Genomic DNA, 25,210 nt, shown 5'->3' with positions numbered 1-25,210 from the left:
TTTGTGAATTATGGGTATATATATAGCATTAAATTTTGAGTGGTGTCAGTTTTTAGTAGTTATGTGGAAAGCTCCAAGTTTACTTTATATTTGAAAATACAAATGTAAAACAAAACCAAACACAAATGTTCTCAATTCTGCCATGGCTTCATATTATTTTCTATAAGGTTTCATTATTTAAAAGTGTTATAATTAGTACATTTTTATAATTTTTTTTCTCTCTCTTTCTTTTAGTTGGCACTTGGCAATGTAATAAGTGCATTGGGAGACAAGAGCAAGAGGGCCACGCATGTTCCCTATAGAGATTCTAAGCTGACAAGACTACTACAGGATTCTCTTGGGGGTAATAGGTATGCATAAGTGTTTATCCTCCATATTCCTGAATTTCAGTTATTCATTATTTTAAAAATAAGTTTGTAAAGTGATTTATAAGAACTGTTTTTACTGTAAAGCAAATTAATAGGATGAGGAACTAATAATTATTAAGTGCCTCAAATGTGTGAGTGCTTTTGCATGTTGTTATTTCACATATTTCTTATAACACCTCTTGAGGTAGGTGTTATTATTCCTATTTTATAGATAAGGAAATTGAAATCCAGAGAGGTTAAGTAATTTATTCAGTCACTTAGCTTATAAATGAAATCCTTGGCATGTGCTCTTTCTCTATACCATTGTTTCAGTTTTAAGTGCTTGGCACATAGTTGATGCCTAATAAAATTTTGTTGAAAAGTAAATGCTGTCTTCTAAGTAATTAAAAAGTAATTTAAATATTACTCATTTTCTTTACAAAGTCTCCTAAAAATTAAACATTTTTTTACATCTGAGAAAAAATTTAAAAATGTTAATTGAATGAAATATAGGGTGATTGCTGGTTATTCACTTTGCCAGAATCACTGATATTCCTCCTTTTCTGTACTTTGCATCATCCTGATATGTTTCATCAGCTAAATGTATTCTTTTGGTAATGCATTCCTTTTTATAAGCATCAGAATGTTGGCTTTAAAAATGGTAACTTTTTTGGCATTTAAATTCAATCATAGCACAGTTCAACAAGTTACACACAACTACAGTGAATCTATTTTACAGTGTTTTCAACGGTCTAACATCATGTTTACTGATGCTATAAAATGATCATTAGGTGCTGTAAAATGATCATTAGATGCTGTAAAATTAAACTTGCAAACTTTCTTTTTGAACAACTATTATTCAAAGAATTTTGATAATGTTAAGTTTATTTAGGTCTGAAGTTGGATGGATTTAGAAATAAAGTTTTGTTTTATAGAATTCAAGAGTATCATTTTTATATTCCTTCTTTTCATATAATATTGCCATTGTCTTAACTCAGCTGTCTTCTAGCATATCCTTTGTATTGCTTCCACTGTTACATATTTCTTACTTCTGGTCTATATTTTCATTCTGACCTTCAGTATCAATCTGGCTTTTATTATAACAGGACAAAAATTTTTGTTTTTTAAGCCAAAAATAAATTTTTAAAGTTTGCTAAATTGTAGCCTTTTCCTGTGTTTATTTCTTAGCTTTATAATACAGCTTTGTCTTATAAACAAAGCAGAGATAGTAAACATCTTCCCTTTACAAGTGTCAATACTTTTGAATACTTCAGTACTTCTGAGAGTTTGCTTGCCCTGTAACAATCTAAGATATTTGCACTGTGGGTTTTGAATTCCTCTTGAGTTTTATCTAAGCTATAGCTAAAGAGTCTCAGATGTTCCTCACCCATTTCCTATCTAGTGGTAACGCCTCTTATTCTCAGTGACCCTCAATTCCTGCTTAAAATTGTGAGATTGAACGCCTAGTTCAAAAGCATTAAACTTTGTATAAGCATTGGAAAACAAAATTCCTTCATGTTGTGATGTTTGTACAAATTTCTCTTAAAAGAAAAATTAAATCAAAAGTATTTGTGGAAACAAGCTGCATATATTTATGTGTACAGTTTGGTGATTTTTTAAAAAACAAAACTGGCTTTTATACATTTATAATGTTTAATGTAACATTTTAAAAAGTTTATAGCAAAAATATGGAAAAATACAGAAAATATAAAACATGATAAAAATCAACTGTATTTCTATTACTTGTAAGTAACTATTGTTAACATTGTGATGTATTTCCCCCCTAATGTGTAACATAATATGATATAACAATATATAAGATAAATAACTTTATTTATTTGTTTGTTTATTTTGGCCATACTGCATGGCTTGTGGGATCTCAGTTCCCCAGCCAGGGACTGAACCCGGGCCACAGCAGTGAAAGTGCCGAATCCTAACTGTTAGACCACCAGGGAACTCCCTAATATATTTAAATTATATGGTTTCCTTTAAGATAGAGTTATGGTTTTATATAAAAATAAACAACTTTCATTAAAAAAATTTTTTTCATAAACATATCTATTCTTTTTTTTTAAAATAAATTTATTTATTTATTTTTGGCTGTGTTGGGTCTTCGTTTCTGTGCGAGGGCTTTCTCTAGTTGTGGCAAGCGGGGGCCACTCTTCATCGCGGTGCGCGGGGCTCTCACTGTCGCGGCCTCTCTTGCTGCGCAGCACAGGCTCCAGATGCGCAGGCTCAGTAGCCGTGGCTCACGGGCCCAGCCGCTGCGCGGCATGCGGGATCCTCCCGGACCAAGGCTCGAACCCGTGTCCGCTGCATCGGCAGGCAGACTTTCAACCACTGCACCACCAGGGAAGCCCCATAACTATTCTTGAAATTTGTATCATTTGGGTTTTAATATGTGACCTTTTTCCTATACAGTAGGTCTTAGCTCCTCTCATTCCTGATTTCACTATTCTTCTTAAGCACTTGATCCCAATACTTCTCAAAATATTTTTAATAAGGGAGAGTTCTCCTCCTTCCCACTTCCCAGTTGTCGTGGCTTGATATTGAACATGACTATACTCAGCTTGTCCCATTATGTGAGTTTGGAAATACTTGAACTGGTCTATACTGTATTCAGTGAAATGAGTTCATTGATTACAGCAAGCTCAAATGTTGTAAAAGTTGCCAAAATGCTTACTGTCAATTTCTATACTTGTCATGAATCTGCCAGACTGGCACTGGACTGGGGATAACATTTTGAGTAGTCCTATCCTCTAATCAGTATCCATAATCATCACTCTCACTGGATTACCTTATCTTCTTCATCAACAGAGATGCATGAATTATCTTAACTTCTGACTTCAAATAAATAAATATAATATACGCATGACATACAAACAATTATTAGGGATCTAATATGTTCCAAGTAACACAAACAAATAGTAATGACCTAATATGTTCCAAATACTGTGTTGTACAAAGTAGTCTGATGAATAAAAAATATTTGATGATCCTTGTCCTCTAGGATTTTAGTATCTAAGAGTTTGGATCTATAAAATTTCAATATAATCATAATCAACAAAAAAGAGGTATGCAAAGGGTATGAGGAAGCAGAGAGAAAGGAGTACAGCCAAACTCAGGGTTGGATTCTTGGACTAGATGATTTCTGAGTTGAATCTTGAATAATAGTAAAAGTAAGGGTAAATAAGGATGAGCAAGAGTTCACAAAGGAATAAAGATAGGTGGAATGGGACCCCTTTTAAAAGGGTTGCTATGAAGGGCATTATGCTAAGTGAAATAAGTTAGACAGAGAAAGACAAATACTGTATGATATCACTTATATGTGGAATCTAAAAAATACAACAAACTGTGAATATAACAAAAAAGAAGCAGACTCACAGGTATAGAGAACAAACTAGTGGTTACCAGTGGCGGGGAGGGGCAATATAGAGGTGGGGGAGTGGGAGGTACAAACCGTTGGATGTAAGATAGGCTCAAGGATATATTGTACAACATGAGGAATATAGCCAATATTTTGTAATAACTGTAAATGGAAAGTAACCTTTAAAAATTGTGTAAAAATTTTAAAAATTAAAAAAAATGAGACATTACTACACATCTAAAATGAGTAAAAATAAAGCTTGACAATACTAAAAAAAAATAATAAGAAGAAAATAAAAGTGTTACTATGAGTGCTGTGTTGAGATTATTGGGAGAAGGCAGGAGTGAAAGCAGGAAGCTAGGAGGCTATAGATTAGAATTGATAGGTATAAATTTCCTACCAGGGTGGGTAAATTAGCTCCTTAACTGTTAGTGTGCAAGTGCCCATTAGACTCTCCACATCTTTTTCATTGACAGAAATAGCTTAGGCATAATAAGCATTTTATTATCCTATTCTTTGGTTGGCAAAGCAATTCATCATGATGATAAAATAATGTTTCCCAGTTTTCCTATGTAATCTAGCCAGAAACTCTGGAACTTTGACCACTCAATCACAAATGACGTTTCATATTGTGAAACATATGGATATACTAAATACTTTTCTTGATCAAGTGATAGGATTTTGTGTAAAACTTTTTGCTGAAATAAAAAATCAGGATGCAAGTGATTAAATAAAAAGAAAAAATTTAAATCCTAAAATAGGGACTTCCCTGGGGGCACAGTGGTTAAGAATCCGCCTGCCAGTGCAGGGGACACAGGTTAAAGCCCTTGTCCGGGAAGATCCCACATGCTGTGGAGCAACTACCCATGTGCCACAACTACTGAGCCTGCGCTCTAGAGCCCTCATGCCACAACTACTGAGCCTGCGTGCCACAACTACTGAGCCTGCGTGCTGCAACTACGGAAGCCCTTATGCCTAGAGCCCGTGCTCTGCAACAAGAGAAGCCACCGCAATGAGAAGCCTGTGCACGAATGGAAGAGTAGCCCCCAGCTTGCCACAACTAGAGAAAGCCTGTGCACAGCAACGAAGAACCAAAGCAGCCAAAAATAAATAAAAATTAAAAAAAAAAATCCTGAAATATTAAGAAGATAATGAAAGCAATGATTTTTGAATTTCAACATGTCATATTATAGATAGATTAAATTTTAGAATTATTCTGTGTATATTGCTTCAAAAAATTTTTTAAAGAGGTGAGAAATATATGCACTTGTATTATGAGTATATGGTATTATGAGTCAAAAAAGGATAATATAAATTAATTTTCCCCAGTTTTAGCCAAGCAAACAAAATCTTTTTCCTTAAGATAGTCTTAAAGCATTGGGGCTTATAAATTTGCTTTTATTTTTAAGTTAGTAATGTCAATCTTTTGGTATCTCGAAGGAGAGATATTATTCAAAAGGCGGGAATTTTAAAATGATTATTTCAGTGTTTTATTTGCTTTTATCTGTAAACCTAATTATTTTTTGTAACTTTCAGCCAAACAATCATGATAGCATGTGTCAGCCCTTCAGACAGAGATTTTATGGAAACTTTAAATACCCTGAAATATGCCAATCGAGCTAGAAATATCAAGAATAAGGTGATGGTCAATCAGGACAGAGCTAGTCAGCAGATCAATGCTCTCCGTAGTGAGATCACACGACTTCAGATGGAGCTTATGGAGTACAAAACAGTAAGCTAATGGTTTTGACTTTGCATTTTGTGATACATTTTGTGTACACAGTGATACCTTTTTGTGATGGCTTGCACATATATGTCTCTGGAGTCTCTTGGTCATAGTGGTGGCATCTTTCCTTTTGGAGGTAGAATTCTCTAGTTTTATGTGTGGGTAGCCTTTAATAATGTTCAGTCTGACAACCTGACCAGCCTCTTGTTTCAAAATACTTCCTTCCCAGTCAGATTCTTTAGTGACAAATGCTCAAAGGAGAGATGTAGTAGAGGGAAAAGGATCTCTTGCCTTGAAGCTGTTAAGACAAAAGTGCTCTTGGTTGTAGAATTGCATAATCCTGCAGTATCCTTTAATAAAACTCTTGTGTATTTAAAACTTCTCAATCAACAGGGAAATATTTTTCTTTTCTAGGGTAAAAGAATAATCGACGAGGAGGGTGTGGAAAGCATCAATGATATGTTTCATGAGAATGCTATGCTACAGACTGAAAATAACAACCTGCGTGTAAGAATTAAAGCCATGCAAGAGACGGTTGATGTATTGAGGACCAGAATCACACAGCTTGTTAGTGATCAGGCCAACCAAGTTCTTGCCAGAGCAGGTATGTGTGTAGGGTGGGATGAGTAAGGGATTACTTTTGGAGAGCAGGAAATATTCTTCATGTTTGTTAACTTTGTGGAATATTTGAAGTGAAAAAGTCAATCTCTGTATACAATCTGTGATTTTAAGTTAATACTTAATTTGTAAATAATACATTCTTACAGAAACAAAATATGCCCTATGCTTCATCATATTATCTTACTTTCTGCTCATGTAATTAAGGGCAGGAAATTTGCTGTTTAAATTATGTTTCAAAGCATTATTGTTTGTTTCTATAACTTTGTTTTTTCTCTCATTCTGTTCTGTTGAATTTTAAAGGAAATTCTTTTTTTAATTAATTTTTATTGGAGTATAGTTGATTTACAATGTTACTTTCTGCTGTACAGCAAAGTGAATCAGTTATACATATACATATATTCACTCTTTTTTAGGTTCTTGTCCCATATAGGTCATTACAGAGTATTGAGTAGAGTTCCCTGTGCTATACAGTAGGTTCTTAGTAGTTATCTGTTTTTATATATAGTAGTGTGTGTGTGTCAATTCCAATCTCCCAATTTATCCCTCTCCCCCTTTCCTTATTTTATCTTGCAGGTGAAGGGAATGAGGAGATTAGTAATATGATTCACAATTATATTAAAGAAATTGAAGATCTCAGGTACAGTTCACGTTCTGTAATATATAATGCATGTATTTTGGGTTTTGCAGTGAAGTATTATTGCTATTTTTTGGGCTTATTTTGTAGTAACTATTCACAGTGATATTTCAGCCCTTTGGTCAGGTTAACTTTAGGGGAATAGGTACTTGCCCATAACGGAACATACGGGAACATAATGTCACAAACTACTTTCCTCTTCCCACATTATCTTCCTGGGTTATCCTCCTGCTCTTGTTGTTATACCCTTAATTGGAAGCTTACCTAACCTCATATAACAACAGGCATAATTGGTGTCGATGAAGTTACCTCCCTGTGCCTCTTCACCCACCATTTGGGAATGGTCAACATCAATAAGTCATCTCTAATTTTTAAAATCTCCCATTACTCCTGTTCCCTTATACTTCTTCAGCTATTCTATATGTGTGAGTCATTGCATCCCTACCAATTTGCCTGCCTCTGTGGTATATACAAAGGCTCATTCATCACCCACATTTCACACACATATTGCAAATACTCACTGTATGCCAAGCATCATGCCATGGACTGAACAAGTATGACATAAACAAAGAGTTCACAGTCTAGGTGGGTCAACTTACATAAATAGTCACATGTAGTAAATGGAATGACAGAAATCAGTAAATAGAACACCCATGCCAGGTGTGGGAATGTGGAGGGGACCACTGAGCACAGACTGGAAGAATTGGGGTCAGAAAGTAGATCAAGGACACTCATCATTTCTATAATATTTTCAGGTTCCATGGTTTGCCCTGATGGCTGAGCTGCTTTCTCTTTAAGTAGAACTACAGTCAGCTCCATTGGGAGCATCTAAATAGCTCAGATCTCACTTCTGTTATCCATTTGCAGAAAATAACCAAGTGAGAGATTATCTTTCACAGCTACCCTAACAATTCTCTGTCTTGTATTTGTGTTCTATTTCCCTCTCTCTTCCTCTGGCTATTCTAGAGATTCTTAAACAGAGATGAGTAGTGTTTCTACTGTTTCTGCCTCCGTAAGGCACACCAGCTCCCTTAAAAGCTTCAAAAAGTAAAAACCAGTGAGAAAACATCTGATGTAGCAATAGATAAAGTTACTCAAATAACTGTTACTTTTATTCTGTTTATATATTTCCAGACTTTACCTTTTTGATGGAGACCTTTGGGACCTTAGGTTGTAGTTCTGGTCAGCTGCCAAACTGGACTTGCAGTTTCCATCTTGTGTTGGCAGTGCTCTTTCCTGCCTACTGCCAAAAACTTGTCCTCTGACCAGTCTCCTGTGTTTCCTGACTCTGTAGACCCCATCTTTACCATTCCTTCAGACAAAACTAATATCTCTGTCTTTTAGTTCCTAAAGATTCTTTTCCTGCTCCTAGTCTGCTTCTTTTTATCTTTTTTTATTTTCTTGGCACTGGTCAATTGTTAAGGCTGATTCCATACTCTGGTTCTTGGGCTTGATTTCCTCTCTTCCATCATGTTATTCTAAGACCATATCTAAGCTTGATCTCATTATTTGGTGAATGGCTTGACTAGTGTCATTATTTCCTAGAAAACTGAATCATTTCCATTCCTTCTAGTAGCTAAAAGGAGCATCTAATATCTTTCTTCTTCAAGTTCTTGAGTTAAGACTATTCTTTAAGCCATCTAGAGAACAATGATGACTCTTAGGCCTTGAGTTCAGTCAGTGATCAAATCTTTCGTGGTATAGGTTAATAGCTTTTTGGCTCTTTTATTCAGTTTGTCCCATTCATAAAGTGTAGTCTTCTCAGATCTCGGGACTGTAATTTATAATATAAAAATAATTTACATATGGGATAAACATAAATGATCTTTGAATTTAAATTGAATTACCTGCATTGAAATTTTTAAGCTTCTGTTTATTAAGTATGTGACCTTGGGCAAATTACCTAACTCTTTGATCTTTAGTGTTTATCTGTAAGAATGAGGTAATACCTGCTAGTCTCAAAGAGTTATTATGGGGCTCAAATAAAAGAACAGGATGTAAAAACTATTAAATTGAAAAATACTATAAAGGTCTAACATATTATTATTTAGGCAAGTTCTCACATTCTGTTTCATCTACAAAATTCTACTCCAATCCATATTTTAATCAATACTTTCTCTTAGGAAGACATTCATTCACAGCTACTTAAACTTAATGTAAATTATGTAAATGTATTGCTACATGGGAATGTTTATATTTTAAGTCTTATCATTTTAATTATAAAATAATACTAGTTACCTTTTAATAAATTTACACATCACATTATTTGTTGTGAAATGATAATAGTCACTAATTAATCTTAGTTTTCTGGAGTTCAAAATTTTTGTAGAAATTTCTGAAAATATAGGAAAGTTTTTAAAAAGTTAAAATCACCCATATTCTCACCATTCCAAGAACTGATGTTAACATTTTGGTGTATCTCTTCAATAATTTTTCAATGCATACTTTAGCAAAATTTGTATCGGGGTGTATGTATTGCTTTGCTATCTATTCTTTGAAATGTGACAAGATATTAGGATCATTTTTTAATGTTATTAAATATTTTTCTAACATGGTTTTTGCATGGCTCCATGAGTACTGTCTCATGGGTTGTAATTGATTTATTTATCCAATCCCCTACTGTTAGATAATTATATTGTTTCCAACTTTTTGATAAGAATAGTTATTATTTGTTAAAAACATTATTAGGTGAGTTTTAAATTCATTGTATCATCATCCTCATAACCGTCCTAGGGAAGTATATATTTTCATCTCCATTTAATGAAGGATTTAGAGATTCTGTGAGTGAAAAAGCTGAGATGATATTCAGTAAGTGAAAAGGCTGAGATGCAAGCCTCAGGTTATTCCTTCCCAAGGAAGTCTGTGTACTTCCCCTCATGCCTCACTGCTTGGTCTCCTATTCAATGAAATGCAGACAGCAGCAAGTGTGTGATTGGGTGAGTAGGAAGAGAAGGAGAGGCAAAGAGAGAGATGTTATCTCTACAGCCCATACAAAAAGCAGGATCTACTAATGTAGTGTGGGGTTGGTGGAGTTGGAGGTGAGCCCTAAAGGTTTCAGCCTTTATTAGCACCAGGATGGAAGAAGCATTAAAAATATGCCCCTACCAAATGCAGATTTTTAAAATCAGGTAATAATCAAACACAGATTGTCTGATTATTATATAAATGAGCCAATTAAAAACAGGTCATTAATTGATAGCTAATTTATATTTTCATTCATTTTTTTAAAAGGGTCTTTTTAAAAAAATTAATTAATTTATTTATTATTTGTATTTTTGGCCGCGTTGGGTTTTCGTTGCTGCGCACAGGATTTTCTCTAGTTGTGGCGAGCGGGGCTACTCTTCATTGCGGTGCGCGGGCTGCTCATTGCAGTGGCTTCTCTTGCTGCGGAGCACGGGCTCTAGGCACGTGGGCTTCAGTAGTTGTGGTGTGCGGGCTCTAGAGCTCAGGCTCCGTAGTTGTGGCTCATGGGCTTAGTTGCTCCGCAGCATGTGGGATCTTCCCGGACCAGGGATCAAACCCGTGTCCCCTGCATTGGCAGGCAGATTCCTAACCACTGTGCCACCAGGGAAGTCCCCTTCATTCATTATTAACATTCATTATTATGTACCCAGGCTTTGTGCTAGATATTGAAAATATAGAAAAGTGTAAATTTTTACTGAGTTTTTATCATTAAGCTGCATTTTTATACTTAGGTTGTCCTCTTATTAAAAAATGACAGCATTATATTCAGAATTTTCTTTAAAATAATTTTGAAATCATTTAACTTAAAAGTTTGTACACAGCTATTTAATGATTTTAAAACATTGTAACTGTTGCAACACCAAATATAAAGTAAAACAATTTCATTAAAGAATATATAGGACACTTATTTGTAACATATTCACTGATTTGTGTATATTCTGTCTCTAGTTGATTTCAACAGTGTCATGAATAATTTTGGTAGGCAGTGTAAAAACACAGCTGACTGTGCCTTCTAGAGCTCAGTAGTTGCAAATAATCTAGCAACTTCCTCTGAAACATTTGAACATATGGCAAAAGTGCTTAGTAATGTAGTTTTGAGACAGAGATAGTAGGTAGTATTTTCTCCTTATAACCTTGTCTCAATCACCCTTGTGCCAAATTGACCTGGGAAATTTATTATACTGAAGTAGATAATTGTGTTCTTTTATGGTTTAAATCAAATGGACTAAAGGAACTGGCCCAGAGGACTCTCTGAATCCCTTGTAGTCTCAAGAATCCAGGCTCTTTTAGGATCTTATCATTCAGTGTTATTATTGACAGCACATACATTATTTTCCTGTCATTATGAGGACCGCTTGAGCAAACAAAAGAATGTTTTTAATTATCAAACTCGGGTTTCCTTGGAGATTTCATCTTTTCCCATGCCATATTCAGGAGCCAGATATCTTTCAGCCAGTTAGAGGCAAGTTTGACTAACTATTCCTTACAAAGATTTGGAAATGTTATTACAGCATGATGAATGAGGAACAGGAAGGAAGGGAACCATGCTGCTTGCACATTTTAAGTTTCAAAGATGAGTTTACAAAGCAAGGATAACTAGTGCCTATTGACCAGAATGCAAGTAATCTAATTATCACTGGCACTTTTGAGCACTAAGAGTGTTACTTCAAATTTACAGTTATTTGATCAGGAAATTTTTAAAATATCTTAAACACTAATGTTTGTGAACACATATGTTAAAAAAGCCGTACCTTGTAGCAATGTTGAAATACATTTTGGGAAACTTTTTAGCTTGCAAAACAACTCATTTAAAATGTTCCCTGTTTATTCTTAGAGTTGTCAAGTTTGCAGAGATGGAAGGTAGAATGGTGGTTGCTAGGGACTGGGAGGAGAGGGGAATGAGGAGTTAGTGTTTAATGGGTACAGAGTTTTAATTGGAGAAGATGAAAAAGTTCTGAAGGTAGATGGTGGCAATGGTTGCACAACAGTGTGGGTGTACTTTGTGCTGTAGAACTGTACACTTAGAGATGGTTAGGGAGGTAAATTTTATGTTAAGTATTATTTACCACAATAATAAAATGTTTCCAACTTAAGTGTATTTTTATTCATTAGGGCAAAATTATTAGAAAGTGAAGCAGTGAATGAGAACCTTCGAAAAAACTTGACAAGAGCCACAGCAAGATCACCATACTTCAGTGGATCATCAGCTTTCTCTCCTACTATAGTATCCTCAGACAAAGAGACCATTGAGATTATAGATCTAGCTAAGAAGGATTTAGAGAAGCTGAAAAGGAAAGAAAAGAAGAAGAAAAAAAGGTAGTGCTATAAAATCACTGCTATACTGCTAATTACTTTTCAGGCTATTTTAATTTGCAATTGCAATGAGTATACATAGCCTCATAAGTATATTAATAAATAAAATGTCATTTAACATAGGTGACAATTATAATTATATACTTTTAAAGATTTATCTCTACTTGTATGTAAAAAAATTTATTTATTTATAATAATATAGTAGTGAATTTTATTTAGACTATAAGGTAAAATTACTATTAGAAATTATTTTATTATTTTTTCAAATAGCTGCTTTTGCATTCCATTCATCTTTTCTGCAAAGCTTGTTCACCATTACTCAATATTTTCATTTTTTTTCCATTTTCTAATACAATTAAATAGTCTCATTGATATATTCTGCTTCCTGTCTAGATTAGTTTAAGTAAAGGCTAAACTAATTCATCAGACTGTCATTTAATATCATTTGGTCTCTTAAGTATTTTCTGCGGGCTCTAATTTGATTATGTGAAAGTTATTTATGTTATTTCAGGCTTTCTGACTCTTCCAACAATGAGTTACTCAGCTTTTCACCACTGTTCTAGGCTTCCTTTTCCTTGCATCCTGGTAATATCTCCCTCTGAAATCAACTGGATGCAAAGAAGAGGAGGAAAATTAAAATATGACCACTTGTAATCTATGAGTGGTTAAAACCTCATAAATTGTTTACATGTTTACATATTGATTCTATGGTGCAGTCAAATTACTTACGTAGAATATATTTTGAACATGCCAGTCAAATTAATTTTAAGCATTTTTGGCTAGATATTCCAAAGGGGGAAAAGATATCTTATTTGTCAAATAGCTTGTTATGGAGGTGCACTTTTTAGAATTACTATTGACATTTAGTCTAGCTGCTGCTTTGCTCAGTTTATTTAGAAATTTATTTTGACAACCAAGCATTTCTTCTTTGAATAGTCAGTTGACCAAAGTTATTAGAGGTTTAAACTCTCCAAATTAATTCTGCTGTTTGTCCTTGAGTTAAAAAGGACTGATTAGAATAATTAAAACAAGGAGTTGCACATCTATGGTTAGGAGGCATTGCAATTGAAATTGCATTCTTAAGATACTAATGTCTTAAAAGATGTTGCTCATGGATGGCTGATTATGGTAGCATTAAGAAATATATAATGATTAGTTCTTATGCAGGGCAATTAAAACTGTATCAGTGTTCACAGAATTATCAAAACTGGTTTGACCCAACATACTGTGGAAATGAAAATGAGACTTCAGCACATGACTTATCATTTATTTGTAAAATTCAGTTGTGTAGTTGGTCAAAATGTGAAATGGTATGACTTGTTTTTAACGGTGTAGGTGGTTTGTGTTCATGAATAATAAGTAAGGATAAGCAAGGGTATATTTCTTAAGGTCATGAACTGATTCTGCTCTTTCCTTTTGAGGTAAATTTAGAGATGTTACCATAATCACCTGTTGGGTATGAATAATAAAAAACAGATAGGGATCCCAATAGAAACCTGGGCACTTTTGATGTTTTTATAGTGATCATAGGTACCCTAAATTTATACCTCTGATGCAGGTTATTTCTGTGACAATGCAGGGTTGTAAGGTTTTTGACTGATAAATAGTTCTATTTTACTCAGCTTGATAAAGCATTTCATTTATCACCAATAACTTTTAGCTGCATGTAATGTAAATTCCTTTCTTAAAAATATTGGTAAGCTCTCATTTTAGCCAAAGGGTTTGCTACAGTTGAAACAAAAAATAATAGAGTTGTTGTTGAAACAAAACATAATAAAGTGTTTAGAATGACAGCAGCTTTACTGAAGTTAGTGATTAGTCTTCTACAGGAACTCTGGAGGGAGTAGCTTCTGTTTGGATATATTGATTCTGGTTAAGTTGTATTACATGCCTCATATTTACTTATTTTATTTATCAAAGAGAACATTGCAAAATTTGGTTCTACCTCAACCTTGCATATATAGTAAGTTAATTTAAAATCGTTTGGAACTTGGAACTAATTTTTCTCTAGAAAGTGTTACAAGTACATAATGTCCAGGTTTCCCAACTCACTCACATGAAATGATATTTACTCATTCTATAGTGTGGTAAGAGCAATTCAAAAGGGAATAGGAAAAGGAAAATAGGGGAAAGAAACTTTGTTTCCCTTCCATGAATGTAGACCAACCTTTGGGGGAAAATATGAATTTCCGCCTTAGCCATTCTCTCTTATTCCTACCTACTGACCTTCTGTGTCCCCATGCTATCTTGATCCATTCCTCCCTTATGAGGTCAGTTCTCATGTAATTCTTCCCTAGCCCGAAGTACTCCCAGTTTCAAAATCATCTACTTTCTTCTCTCATCTCCTCAAATTCAAAGTTGGAAACAAAGCCATCTGACTAGAGAAAGGAACTCATTCCAGTGGAAATGACTTATAACTAATAAAATTCCTCTAGGGATATTTGTAATTTTGAAAGAGGAAGCATTAATCCAACTATTGAAAATTTGGGCAGTAACCTCATTAAGAAAAAAAATTAAATAGTGTAGGGAAGATTTTTGTTACCCCTTTTGGTTGACAGTTTCCAAAACCTATCTGGGGTTTGGCCTTTGGGTTCAGCTTTGCTCAGCTGTCCCAGTTCTCATAACTACTTCTGTTTATCCCACTGAATCCACAAATTCTTTAGAAGCTCCATGTCTTTTAATTTACTTTGTTTTTGTGCTGTTAGCCTTTGGTTGTAGTGACTACAGGGCCTCTGACACTAAGTGTTGGTTGGTGGAGTGGCAACTGTATCATTTTTATGTCAGAAGCTACATTTGTGTTCAAGGAGGATGCCATAAATCCTGTTTTACATGAGATTTTCAACCTCTTGTCAAAGTCTTTATCTAAACTACAACCAGTTGCTAAGACGTGTGGTTTAAAGGTTGGCTCTTCTTCCTGTGCTTATTTTCTGTTGAGATGTAAAAGAATCCATAAGTGTAGGTAGTAAGAAAATAAGGAAGAATAATCGAATAGACTACATTGACTATTTTCTTTAGTTACACAAATGTTAGAAAGGTTAGCAAGATTTGTCATCCCCCCCCCATTTAACTGTGGAAGAGGTATTATAAATGGAACTAAATGAAATAAAGACTGAACTCCTTTAAATTATGGAGAAGCATCAGATTATTAGTTTATATCTCTGCCCCTCTACTGTCATTTGGAACTATTGATTGTAGTGTTTTTTTAAAGAGACAATTGGGAAGGCATCTAAAGTTTATCTACTTATTAGCTCACATTATCCATATGTTTTAATATAGCTCTCTAGTGCAAGGTAAACAAAATTTCATGCTGAAAATAGAAAATTTGGGTTTTTTGCTAGGGAACCATATCCTTTGAGTCATTATAGCTCATTATCATCAGTATAAGCCTAGATTAGACTTTTTTTTTTTTACTTTTTTTGGTGTATATGGATAAAGAAAATTTACCATTCGTACATTGATCCCCATATTTTTGAATATCTAGCTTTAAATGACTTGCATTATAAAAAATTCACTCATTCATCAGACTGCATTATATTTGTATTTAGTGGTGTCAGGTTGAAACTCTAGAAACACAGAGATTTCTTAGGCGATGGCTTTTCTTACCCTTTTCTAGACATTCTACTGGACATTTTGATCTCTGGTGACTATCACTCTGCAGAATTTTTTTCTCAGAAAGATTGCTAGTCTCTTCTTGCAATAGCAGTATATAAGTTGATTGGGAAAAACAATCACAGGCCAGCAAATAAAAATCATGTTATAAAATTAAAATGAGAACTGCCTTGATGAAATAATTCATAACTAAGACTCAATCTCTTCATTTTAAAATACTGATGATTCTGAAAAAATATTTTTTTTTGGAATCCAGGCAGAAGTGTACTATATCAAGATTGCTATATGCTTAATCAGAGCCTAGCACATCTATCTTTTTGTCTACATGAGAGATACTGGTATTCAGTACATTCCACTGAGTAAAGATTCCCAATTCTGTGTATTGAATATTCTTTAAATGTCAAAGCTTTTAAATACATATTTATAGTTTTTCTCATACTTTGCTGGTTGAAAAATAATCTTACTAATGGAATGTACTACATTTCCCATTTTATTGCTACCTTTGCTTTAGATATATCCTTTCGGTAGTCTAGTAATTAGTACAGTGATATTAATTTTCAGTTAATAAAATTACAGTTTTCCACTGATATCATAACAGTCATATTCATTTGACCATAATACCATTTCATGTATAATTTTGAAATAGAATTTTTTTTAGATTTAGTGATGTTCACATGTAGTAATTTGAAATAGAAAACAAGTTTAAAAATTAGTATCCTAGTATGTAGTATTAATGGTATTTTCATATTATGGTATAAAGGCATTACTTTTTGAAGTTCTTTTAATGATGCCATAAAAAGGTATTTTGTAAAGGTTTACAAGGAAGAGAGGATATCATTGGAAGTAGGTTTTTTTTTGGAATCTGAGAAAATTGATCCATTTCAGGTTAAAAAAAGCAATGGCATCCAAATACTCTTACTGTTTATCAACTTTATAAATTGAGACTGTACATTTTACTGCTGAATAATTTCAACTGATAGTCTATATATACTCTTCTTAGATATAATGCTGCTTGTTTTCTTACTTTTTATTCATACAAAATGTATTGCCTTTTTACTGTGTATTGTCCTTTGATGATATCTTTTAAAATTTATTTTAAAGTCTTCAAGCTCATGTATCATTTTTACCTTCTTATCACTTTCGCTTTTTACTGTCTGGTTTGTCCTTCATTGGCTTGGCCTTCCAATACTGTGCCTCGTGATTTTGAAGGCTACAGAAACTTGAGGAAAGCAATCGAGAAGAAAGAAGGTTGGAATATTTCCCAGGTTTTTTATTAAAATGTCATTTAAATACTTAGTTGCCATTCAGAAGGATATATGCTGTAGAATTATAGATTGTTTCAGACTAGATTAGCTTGGTGCTCCTAAAAATAATGATGATTTTATAAAATTAACAAAAACACTGAAAATATAAAAAAATACTTTTTAAGAATAAAAGCCAGTGGTTATATGAATTAAAATTCAGGAATTTCATGTGAATTTAGAATAGATTATCATAATTTTGATGGCTAAAAATGGCCCAAGAACCCCCACCCTTTAACTTTCAGAATATACCTTTCAGAAACTTGTGAACAGACAGGGAATTATTAATTCGGTGGGAATTCGCATTTTGTTGCAGCACATGCTAAGTCATGGGTGGGTTCATTCTCATCTCTTCCTTATTTTGTGTAATCTTTGTTAGGAAAGCAACGTTAAAATGGCAACAAAGTAAAAGGAAACTGTGGCCTTACTACAGATAAGATTTATAAGGCATATTTAAGGTGGAATTAGAAAAACAAGTTTTGCTTTTAAAATGTACCTGAAGTCAGCATCAAAAACAGAAATTCTTGGGCTTCCCTGGTGGCGCAGTGGTTGAGAGTCCGCCTGCCGATGCAGGGGACACGGGTTCGTGCCCCGGTCCGGGAAGATCCCACATGCCGCGGAGCGGCTGGGCCCGTGAGCCATGGCCGCTGAGCCTGCACGTCTGGAGCCTGTGCTCCGCAACGGGGGAGGCCACAGCAGTGAGGCCCGCGTACCGCAAAAAAAAAAACAACAACAAAAAAACCCCAGGATCTTCTCTTTTTTTTTCCATTTGAAATTTGAGCAAAATTTAGAAGCACTGCTTCTGAACTCCCAATATAATAAAAATTTGCATTTTACTTATTCAATATTATGATTATTTAACCAAGTATCAAGTAGTATTTTACTTCTTATTAGAACTTCTCTTTATAGATTTTTCTAAACGTCTCATGATTACAATATCAAAATGATTAAGAAAATAAACTGGTTTCAAAATAATATTAACTATTTTAGAGGCACCACTTTATAATTTTATTTCTTACTAAAAATAAGCCTTGGGGCTTCCCTGGTGGCGAAGTGGTTGGGAGTCCGCCTGCTGATGCAGGGGGCGCAGGTTCGTGCCCCGGTCCGGGAGGATCCCACGTGCCCCGGAGCGGCTGGGCCCGTGAGCCGTGACCGCTGGGCCTGCGCGTCCGGAGCCTGTGCCTGTGAGAGGCCCGTGTACCGCAAAAATAACCAAACAAACAAACAAACAAAAAATAAGCCTTGAGAACTTTTACTGTGCAACAATTAAACTAATCTCTTACTTTAAATAGCTGAAACCGTAAATTATATTTTCTTTAAGTTATTTAATAATTTACATTCCACAATTATACCCTACATATTACATAGTATTCTAAAGTTTCTATAATTTATTCTAGAATTGTATTTTAATTATATAGTTAATTAAAATATAATTCTATAATTAAAATATAATTCTATCTGTAGGTCATCTTAGGACTCACCTAATTAGTTTATATTTAGGACATTATGTTTATCATTGGAATTAAATTAGAGCATTAAAATGTGAAAAATTTTCTCTTTTGAAAGGTCAAAATAAAATGCATAGTGTAATGGAAACATTTTCCCACCTTAAAATAGTTAAGTCCTTTAAATATACTTAATGAATAGCATTTGCCTCCAATTTTTATATGACGCCTAATAGATAACAAAAGCAGAATTGTTTGGTGTTCTAGGACAGGGCTTCTTAAATATGAATGTGCATATAAATAACCTGGGGTGATAAAATGAAGATTCTCACTCAGTAGGACTGACATGGAGCCTGAGATTCTACATATCTGACAAGCTCCTGGGTGATGCTGATGCTTCTCTGTCTGTGAACTGAACTTTGAGGCAATATTCCAGAATACTGGCTTTGGAGTCATGACACCTGGTTTTAAGTCCCCTTGAGTTGATAAGCTTCACCAGGCCACAGTTTCTTTTTTGGTTGTCAACAAAAATGTTGACATTGCTTGTTAAATGTCAAAGGGTTTAAATTACTTGATCACTAGTGTTCCTTCCAGCTCCAAGATTCTGATTCTATGTAAACTGCAAACTTACATATTTTTCATTGCTGCTTAGATAGTTATTTTAGATATAAAATTTCCCCACTTTATTGAAGAAAACTTGAATGTTTGCTGTACAATAATCATAAAGTATCATATTGTTTACTTTAAAAGCTTAAGCCTTACATGATTTATAAAGGTAAATTAATAATATAAAGTTAACAACTGCTGATTTTTCTGCATCAGAATTGGCACAAACAGCTTATAATACATGAGTTAACTTCATATATAAGTGAAAATAACATTTGTTAAGCTGGATTCTGGTGACTTGGAGGGTGTAGGAGGGTGTGTTAGGTCAAGTATTTGAAACAAGGTGGTTGTATGGCTATAAACCTGAATAAAAGGGAATTTGTGTTGGAGCTTGAAGTAATGAAGGAACTGACAATAACAAAAATTGTATGCTGCAAGAGTTGCAGGTGAGGAAGGGAGACTGCATAGGGGAGGGGATGAGAAATGCTGATGGGAGATATCTTTCCTAACACATGCTCCTTTCCTAGTCTTAAGCCTTAGGCCTGTTTCAAGTATAGCACTACTTGAGTACATGGTGCTGGCCTTTAAATCAGATGATTGGATGAAGGGGGAGTTTCTTTCTAGATTTTCATCTTGAAATGTGTGATGATGGAAAATGAACAGTCCTATTATAATACAAGTGATGTAAGATAGGCATTCAGTATATTCAACATTTTTCTCTAACAAGTGATTTAACAAACTCATGGAACCTTGTTATAGTTTACTTGATTCCTCTCCAGTTAAGAGGATTTTATTGATATTCCTACTGGTAGTTTCTTCTCACTCTAGAGATATGCTGTCTTCCATGCATCTTTATGCATCTTTCAATTTGTACTATTCTACTCCAACATAATTAGTGTGTGAGACACATAGGCAGAGGTTCCAAACAGAGGTGCTCATGCACCATCATAGAGATTAATATATTTAGCAAATACTTCATGCACATTTATTATGCACATCCCTTGGGTACTGGGCATGTAATGCTGAGCCAAACAGACATGATCCCTTCCCTCATGAGACTTACAGTCTAGTGGGGAAGACAGAAATTACAGAAATAACTACCTAAATAAACATAAATTAAGAACTCTGAAAAGTGCTTACAAAGGAAAAGTATTTGTGTTCATCTTGTTCTGAGTTCAAAAATGTCTTTGAGAATTGGAACCTATAGTTAAACATTAGAGTTTAATAATAATACCAGCACCTAAATGAGATTAATTTTTTAGCCTAGAAGCTAAAAATAAGTCCATGTATTAGGGCAATTATTTAATGTAGCAGAATACCTGAAAGAAATGATAGCTGTTATAAAGTTATTCTGATAAAAATTTTAAGCTCTTTCTAGAAGAATTTTATTTGGATAATATTGCTTTATTCAAGTATTCTTAATGATTTAAAAAGTTAACTATAGCACAAGAAGAAAATTTTCATATGTAAATTCATTTAAAATTCACTTTCTTAATATTATTTAGGATAAAATGTAGGAGTCTAATGAACAGAAGTGTAACTTCTGTGCATAATTGATGGTGGTTGCTAAACCCTGAAGGGTCAGAGTGATTTAACTATGTAAAAACTTTGCTCACTATAGAGTCTTCTTTTTCTCATGGCCACTGGGGCTGAAGCAATTAGTTTAGCTATAACATTATGTGACATTAGTATATATTAATAGTTAGGGCTGCTTTACTGATACCTGAAGAGGAAGCTTTTACTTGTATGGTGAATCTTGTGGCAGATCCTGGAATTTCCTATTCAATCAGGGGTCAGGCAGAACTTCAGACAGTTCTGATGTGCAGAGACCTATTTCTGTGAGAACATTATGAGAAAGAGCCCTGTGCTACAGGTATGACCTAGGAGAAAAGAACCTGTACTATTCTATTACCAGGGGAGACCTGAACACTGTGATGGATGCAGCTGGTATAGACAAACTTACTGTGGGCAGATGTATTCTGATCTTTAAATTTATTCTTAAATGTATTAGGACATTAATAAAAAATGCAGTTTCTATATCTTTGTATTAAGATGAGAAAAATTTATATATTTAGATGAGAAAACAAAAATATTTTTTATTTCCATTAAATTTAATTTGCCTACATTCTAGTTGATTGAATGTTATGGTGACTAGTTCTTAGCTGTCTCATCAGATGTCATGCTCCAGGGTATAATCTATTCCTCAGTGTTTCTAGAAAATAAGATTTTCTCCATTGATATAAATCACTGTACTATGAGTTGAATGGCAGTTTCAATTTTCCTCTGAAGCATCAGACATGATAACTTTGCTGAGTTAAATGATGAACTCTTCTAGTTTGTTTTCAAAAATAATTGATGGTTTTTAAAAATCTGGGAGAAAAAAAGTGAACAATTTTCCTCTCTACTTTAGCATCATACACTTTTGCTTCTTTTTTTTTTTTTAGTGTGGCTGGTAAAGAGGATAATACAGACACTGACCAAGAGAAGAAAGAAGAAAAGGGTATTTCAGAAAGAGAAAGCAATGAATTAGAAGTTGTAAGTATGAGAGAATAAACTTGTAATTTTGAGTCCCTGGATTAGGTTGTTCTTGGTTGCTGATAACTGTACTAACTTATATGTAGAAAAGAGAATCCGTTATCATACATCCATTTTAAATTGTGTCCTTGAGGACTTCTTTTCTTCAGAAATGTGAGCTATTAAATATTAGCAACTCACAGTCTTGTGCACTGTGAAAGCATTGTGTATGGGGTGATAGAATACTAAGAGAGATGAAGTACTCTTTGATTTAAGACAGAATTATTGTAAAATAACCTTAAAATTGTGGACTGATATTTTTAACTTATGAAAAGTGAAATTTTTGTGCTCTTGTACTTTATACTCACAGTCTTTTTTTTTTTGTATTTATTCATTGAGACTATATTGTGCATATTAAATATAAAGCACCATAATAGAAGCTGGGGCAAAATTAATTCATATGGCTAGGCACACTGCATAATATTGAGGGAGGAAGAAAAATTCTAACTCTGATTCTGGTTCTTTGTTTGTTTTTTATTGTTTATTTTTTAAATGAGTATAGTTGCTTTACAATGTTATGTTAGTTTCTGCTGTACAGCAAAGTGAATCAGTTATATGTGTACATATACATCCACTCTTTTTTAGATTTCCTTTCCATTTAGGTCAACATAGATCATTGAGTAGAGTTCCCTGTGCTATACAGTAGGTTCTCATTAGTTATCTATTTTATACATAAGTGTATATATGTTAATCCCAATCTCCCAATTCGTCCCACCTCTCCCTTTTCCACCTTGGTAACCATAAGTTTGTTCTCTACATCTGTGACTATTTCTGCTTTGCAAATAAGTTCATCTGCACCATTTTTCTAGATTCCACATATAAGCGATATTATACGATATTTGTTTTTCTCTTTCTGACTTACTTCACTCTATGGTTGTTTCCATGTCCTGGCTATTGTAAATAGCACTGAAATGGACATTGGGGTGCATGCATCCTTTCAAATTTTGGTCTTCTATGGAAAGATGCCTAGGAGTGGGATTGCTGGGTCATGTGGTAGCTTTAGTTTTAGTTTTTTAAGGAACCTCCATACTGTTCTCCATAGTGGCTGTATCAATTTATATTCCCACCAACAGTGTAGGAGGGTTCCCTTTTCTCCACACTCTCTCCAGCATTTATTGTTTGTAGATTTTTTGATGATGGCCATTCTGACCAGTGTGAGGTGACTTGCTTTTCTCTAATAATTAGTGATGTTGAGCATCTTTTCATATGTTTGTTTGCCATCTGTATGTCTTCTTTGGTGAAATGTCTATTTAGGTCTTCCACCCATTTTTTGATTGGATTGTTTGTATTTTTGATATTTAGCTGCATGAGCTGTTTGTATATTTTGGAGATTAATCCCTTGTCAGTTTCTTCATTTGCAAATATTTTCTCCCATTCTGAGGGTTATCTTTTTGTTTTGTTTATGGTTTCCTTTGCCATGCAAAAGCTTTTAAGTTTGTTTATATTTGTTTTTATTTTCATTACCCTAGGTGGTAGATCAAAAGCGAGCTTGCTGTGATTTATGTCAAAGAGTGTTCTGCCTATATTTTTGCTTAAGAGTTTTATAGTACCTGGCCTTACATTTAGGTCTTTAATCTATTTTGAGTTTATTTTTGTGTGTGGTGTTAGGGAGTGTTCTAATTTCAGTCTTTTACATGTAGCTGTCCAGTTTTCCCAGCACCACTTATTGAAGAGATTGTCTTTTCTCCATCATATATTCTTGCCTCCTTTGTCATAGATTAGGTGGCCATAGGTGCGTGGGTTTATTTCTGGACTTTCTATCCTGTTCCACTGATCTATATTTTTGTTTTTGTGCCAGTACCATACTGTTTTGATGACTGTAGCTTTGCAGTGTAGTCTGAAGTTCAGGAGCCTGTTTTCTCCAGCTCCGTTCTTCTTTCTCAAGATTGCTTTTGCAATTTGGGATCTTTTGTGTTTCCACACAAAATGTAAAAATTTTTGTTCTAATTCTGTCACACAGTCTCCCTTAATGAGGTAATCAGTTTGCCTTGCCAATATTGTGCTATTAATGGACACAAATCACATTTTAGGAAGAAAGTCAAGAAGTGAGTGATCATGAAGATGAGGAAGAGGAGGAGGAGGAGGAAGAAGATGACGTTGAAGGGGGTGAAAGCTCTGATGAATCAGATTCCGAGTCAGATGAAAAAGGTACTTGTCCTTTGGTACAAGGACAAAAATTTATTTTGGGCACTTGTTTAAAACATGGCAGAAAACTCTTAACCTTCTCCATTTGAAAGCACCTTTTATAATTGCTGGCCTATATATGCCCTCCAAGGCTCATGTTCTTCTCTTATTGGATTTAGTCATTGTGTAACTTCCATTCTTATTTGCTACAAATAGTATCTCTTGTCCTTGACCAAAGTGAACACTCTATCTTTTTGCCCTTTTTTAATTTTTGGTATATTCAGGATATTTTCCTTACAGCTGCCAAGTGAATACTTGGATACAGATGATGGTTTTCATGCTCTTATTATGGCCTATCCCAAAATTTTTATTTTCCTCTTTTATAATAGCCAATTATCAGGCAGACTTAGCAAACATTACTTGTGAAATTGCAATCAAGCAAAAGCTGATTGATGAACTAGAAAACAGCCAGAAAAGACTGCAGACGCTGAAAAAGCAGTATGAAGAGAAGCTAATGATGCTGCAACATAAAATTCGGGACACTCAGCTTGAAAGAGACCAGGTGCTTCAAAACTTAGGTAAGAATTATATTTAATTCAAATTAAAGTTCAAACTAAATTGTCAAAATAGATTTTTATCCTGTCTTCCTTTACAAGAAAAAAATAATATTAAAAGTCACATTAAATGTTAATTTGTCCCATTATGTTAAATATTACTGTTTATTTTGTTTTTTCATGCTGGTACCTGTCTAGACTATTTAATAATTTTTTTTCCAAAGTTGTGGCTAATTGTTTTAATGCCTTGATTTATGCTGTGTACTTTTTTTAAATTAAAATGATAAAAACTTCAATAATTGTTAAATAAGAGTAGATATTAAAAGGCAGAGTGATTGAAAGGCATCCTGGCCTCCTGAGGTTTGTATTTAGGAGGTAGTTCTTGTCTAAGGTCATGAGTTGTAAATCTGTGAAATAAAAATCTGTGTCTCACACAAACAAATACAAATATTTTTTGGTCATTTAGGCTCAGTGGAATCTTACTCAGAAGAAAAAGCAAAAAAAGTTAGGTCTGAATATGAAAAGAAACTGCAAGCCATGAATAAAGAACTGCAGAGACTTCAGACAGCTCAAAAAGAGCATGCAAGGTTGCTTAAAAATCAGTCCCAATATGAAAAGCAATTGAAGAAATTACAGCAGGATGTGATGGAAATGAAAAAAACAAAGGTATTGATTATATTTTCCATTAACGGTAGATGTTGGTGATGCTTGTGTCTTTTGGGACCAAAAAAAAATTATTGTGGTTCTTCCTGTATTCAATAAAAGGTAACCAGTCTTAGAAATGATGCACTTCCTTTTGGCAGTTAAAAGTTGTTTCCTATAGTCATCCATAGTCAAAGTCTTTCTTTGGAGTAGCTGAAAATCATGTGGTCAGCAGGGCTTCTCTGACTTTAAAAACAAAACAAAACAAAACTCTTATACAAACTTAATAAAAGTATAAAATATTTCAAACATGCAAGAAAGCACAGATAATAACATAATGAACAATATATCCACTGTCTAGTTTAAGGTATTAAACATTGCTG

The 25,210-nt window shown here is 34.1% G+C and overlaps 1 protein-coding gene across 6 annotated transcripts in view; it reads left to right on the top strand.

Annotated features, from left to right (window-relative positions):
• The window catches only part of KIF21A (kinesin family member 21A), a 155,703-nt gene that overhangs the window by 84,443 nt on the left and 46,050 nt on the right, over positions 1 to 25,210 (top strand). For 3 of the 6 annotated variants that reach the window (XM_029206386.1, XM_029206383.1, XM_029206382.1), the window contains exons 7-16: positions 235 to 350; positions 5,251 to 5,446; positions 5,855 to 6,044; positions 6,635 to 6,698; positions 11,772 to 11,975; positions 16,791 to 16,829; positions 21,378 to 21,468; positions 23,538 to 23,655; positions 24,021 to 24,209; positions 24,652 to 24,851. In XM_029206386.1, coding sequence (XP_029062219.1) covers positions 235 to 350; positions 5,251 to 5,446; positions 5,855 to 6,044; positions 6,635 to 6,698; positions 11,772 to 11,975; positions 16,791 to 16,829; positions 21,378 to 21,468; positions 23,538 to 23,655; positions 24,021 to 24,209; positions 24,652 to 24,851 — 1,407 coding nt within the window. The remainder of the gene's footprint in view (positions 1 to 234; positions 351 to 5,250; positions 5,447 to 5,854; positions 6,045 to 6,634; positions 6,699 to 11,771; positions 11,976 to 16,790; positions 16,830 to 21,377; positions 21,469 to 23,537; positions 23,656 to 24,020; positions 24,210 to 24,651; positions 24,852 to 25,210) is intronic. The other 3 variants (XM_029206385.1, XM_029206384.1, XM_029206387.1) reach the window with 2 other exon arrangements.

This window comes from Monodon monoceros, unplaced genomic scaffold, assembly GCF_005190385.1.
Source record: "Monodon monoceros isolate NGI ecotype Baffin Bay Population unplaced genomic scaffold, NGI_Narwhal_1 Super_Scaffold_6, whole genome shotgun sequence".
NCBI lineage: Eukaryota > Metazoa > Chordata > Mammalia > Artiodactyla > Monodontidae > Monodon > Monodon monoceros.
This window is presented reverse-complemented; position numbering and strand designations above follow the sequence as displayed.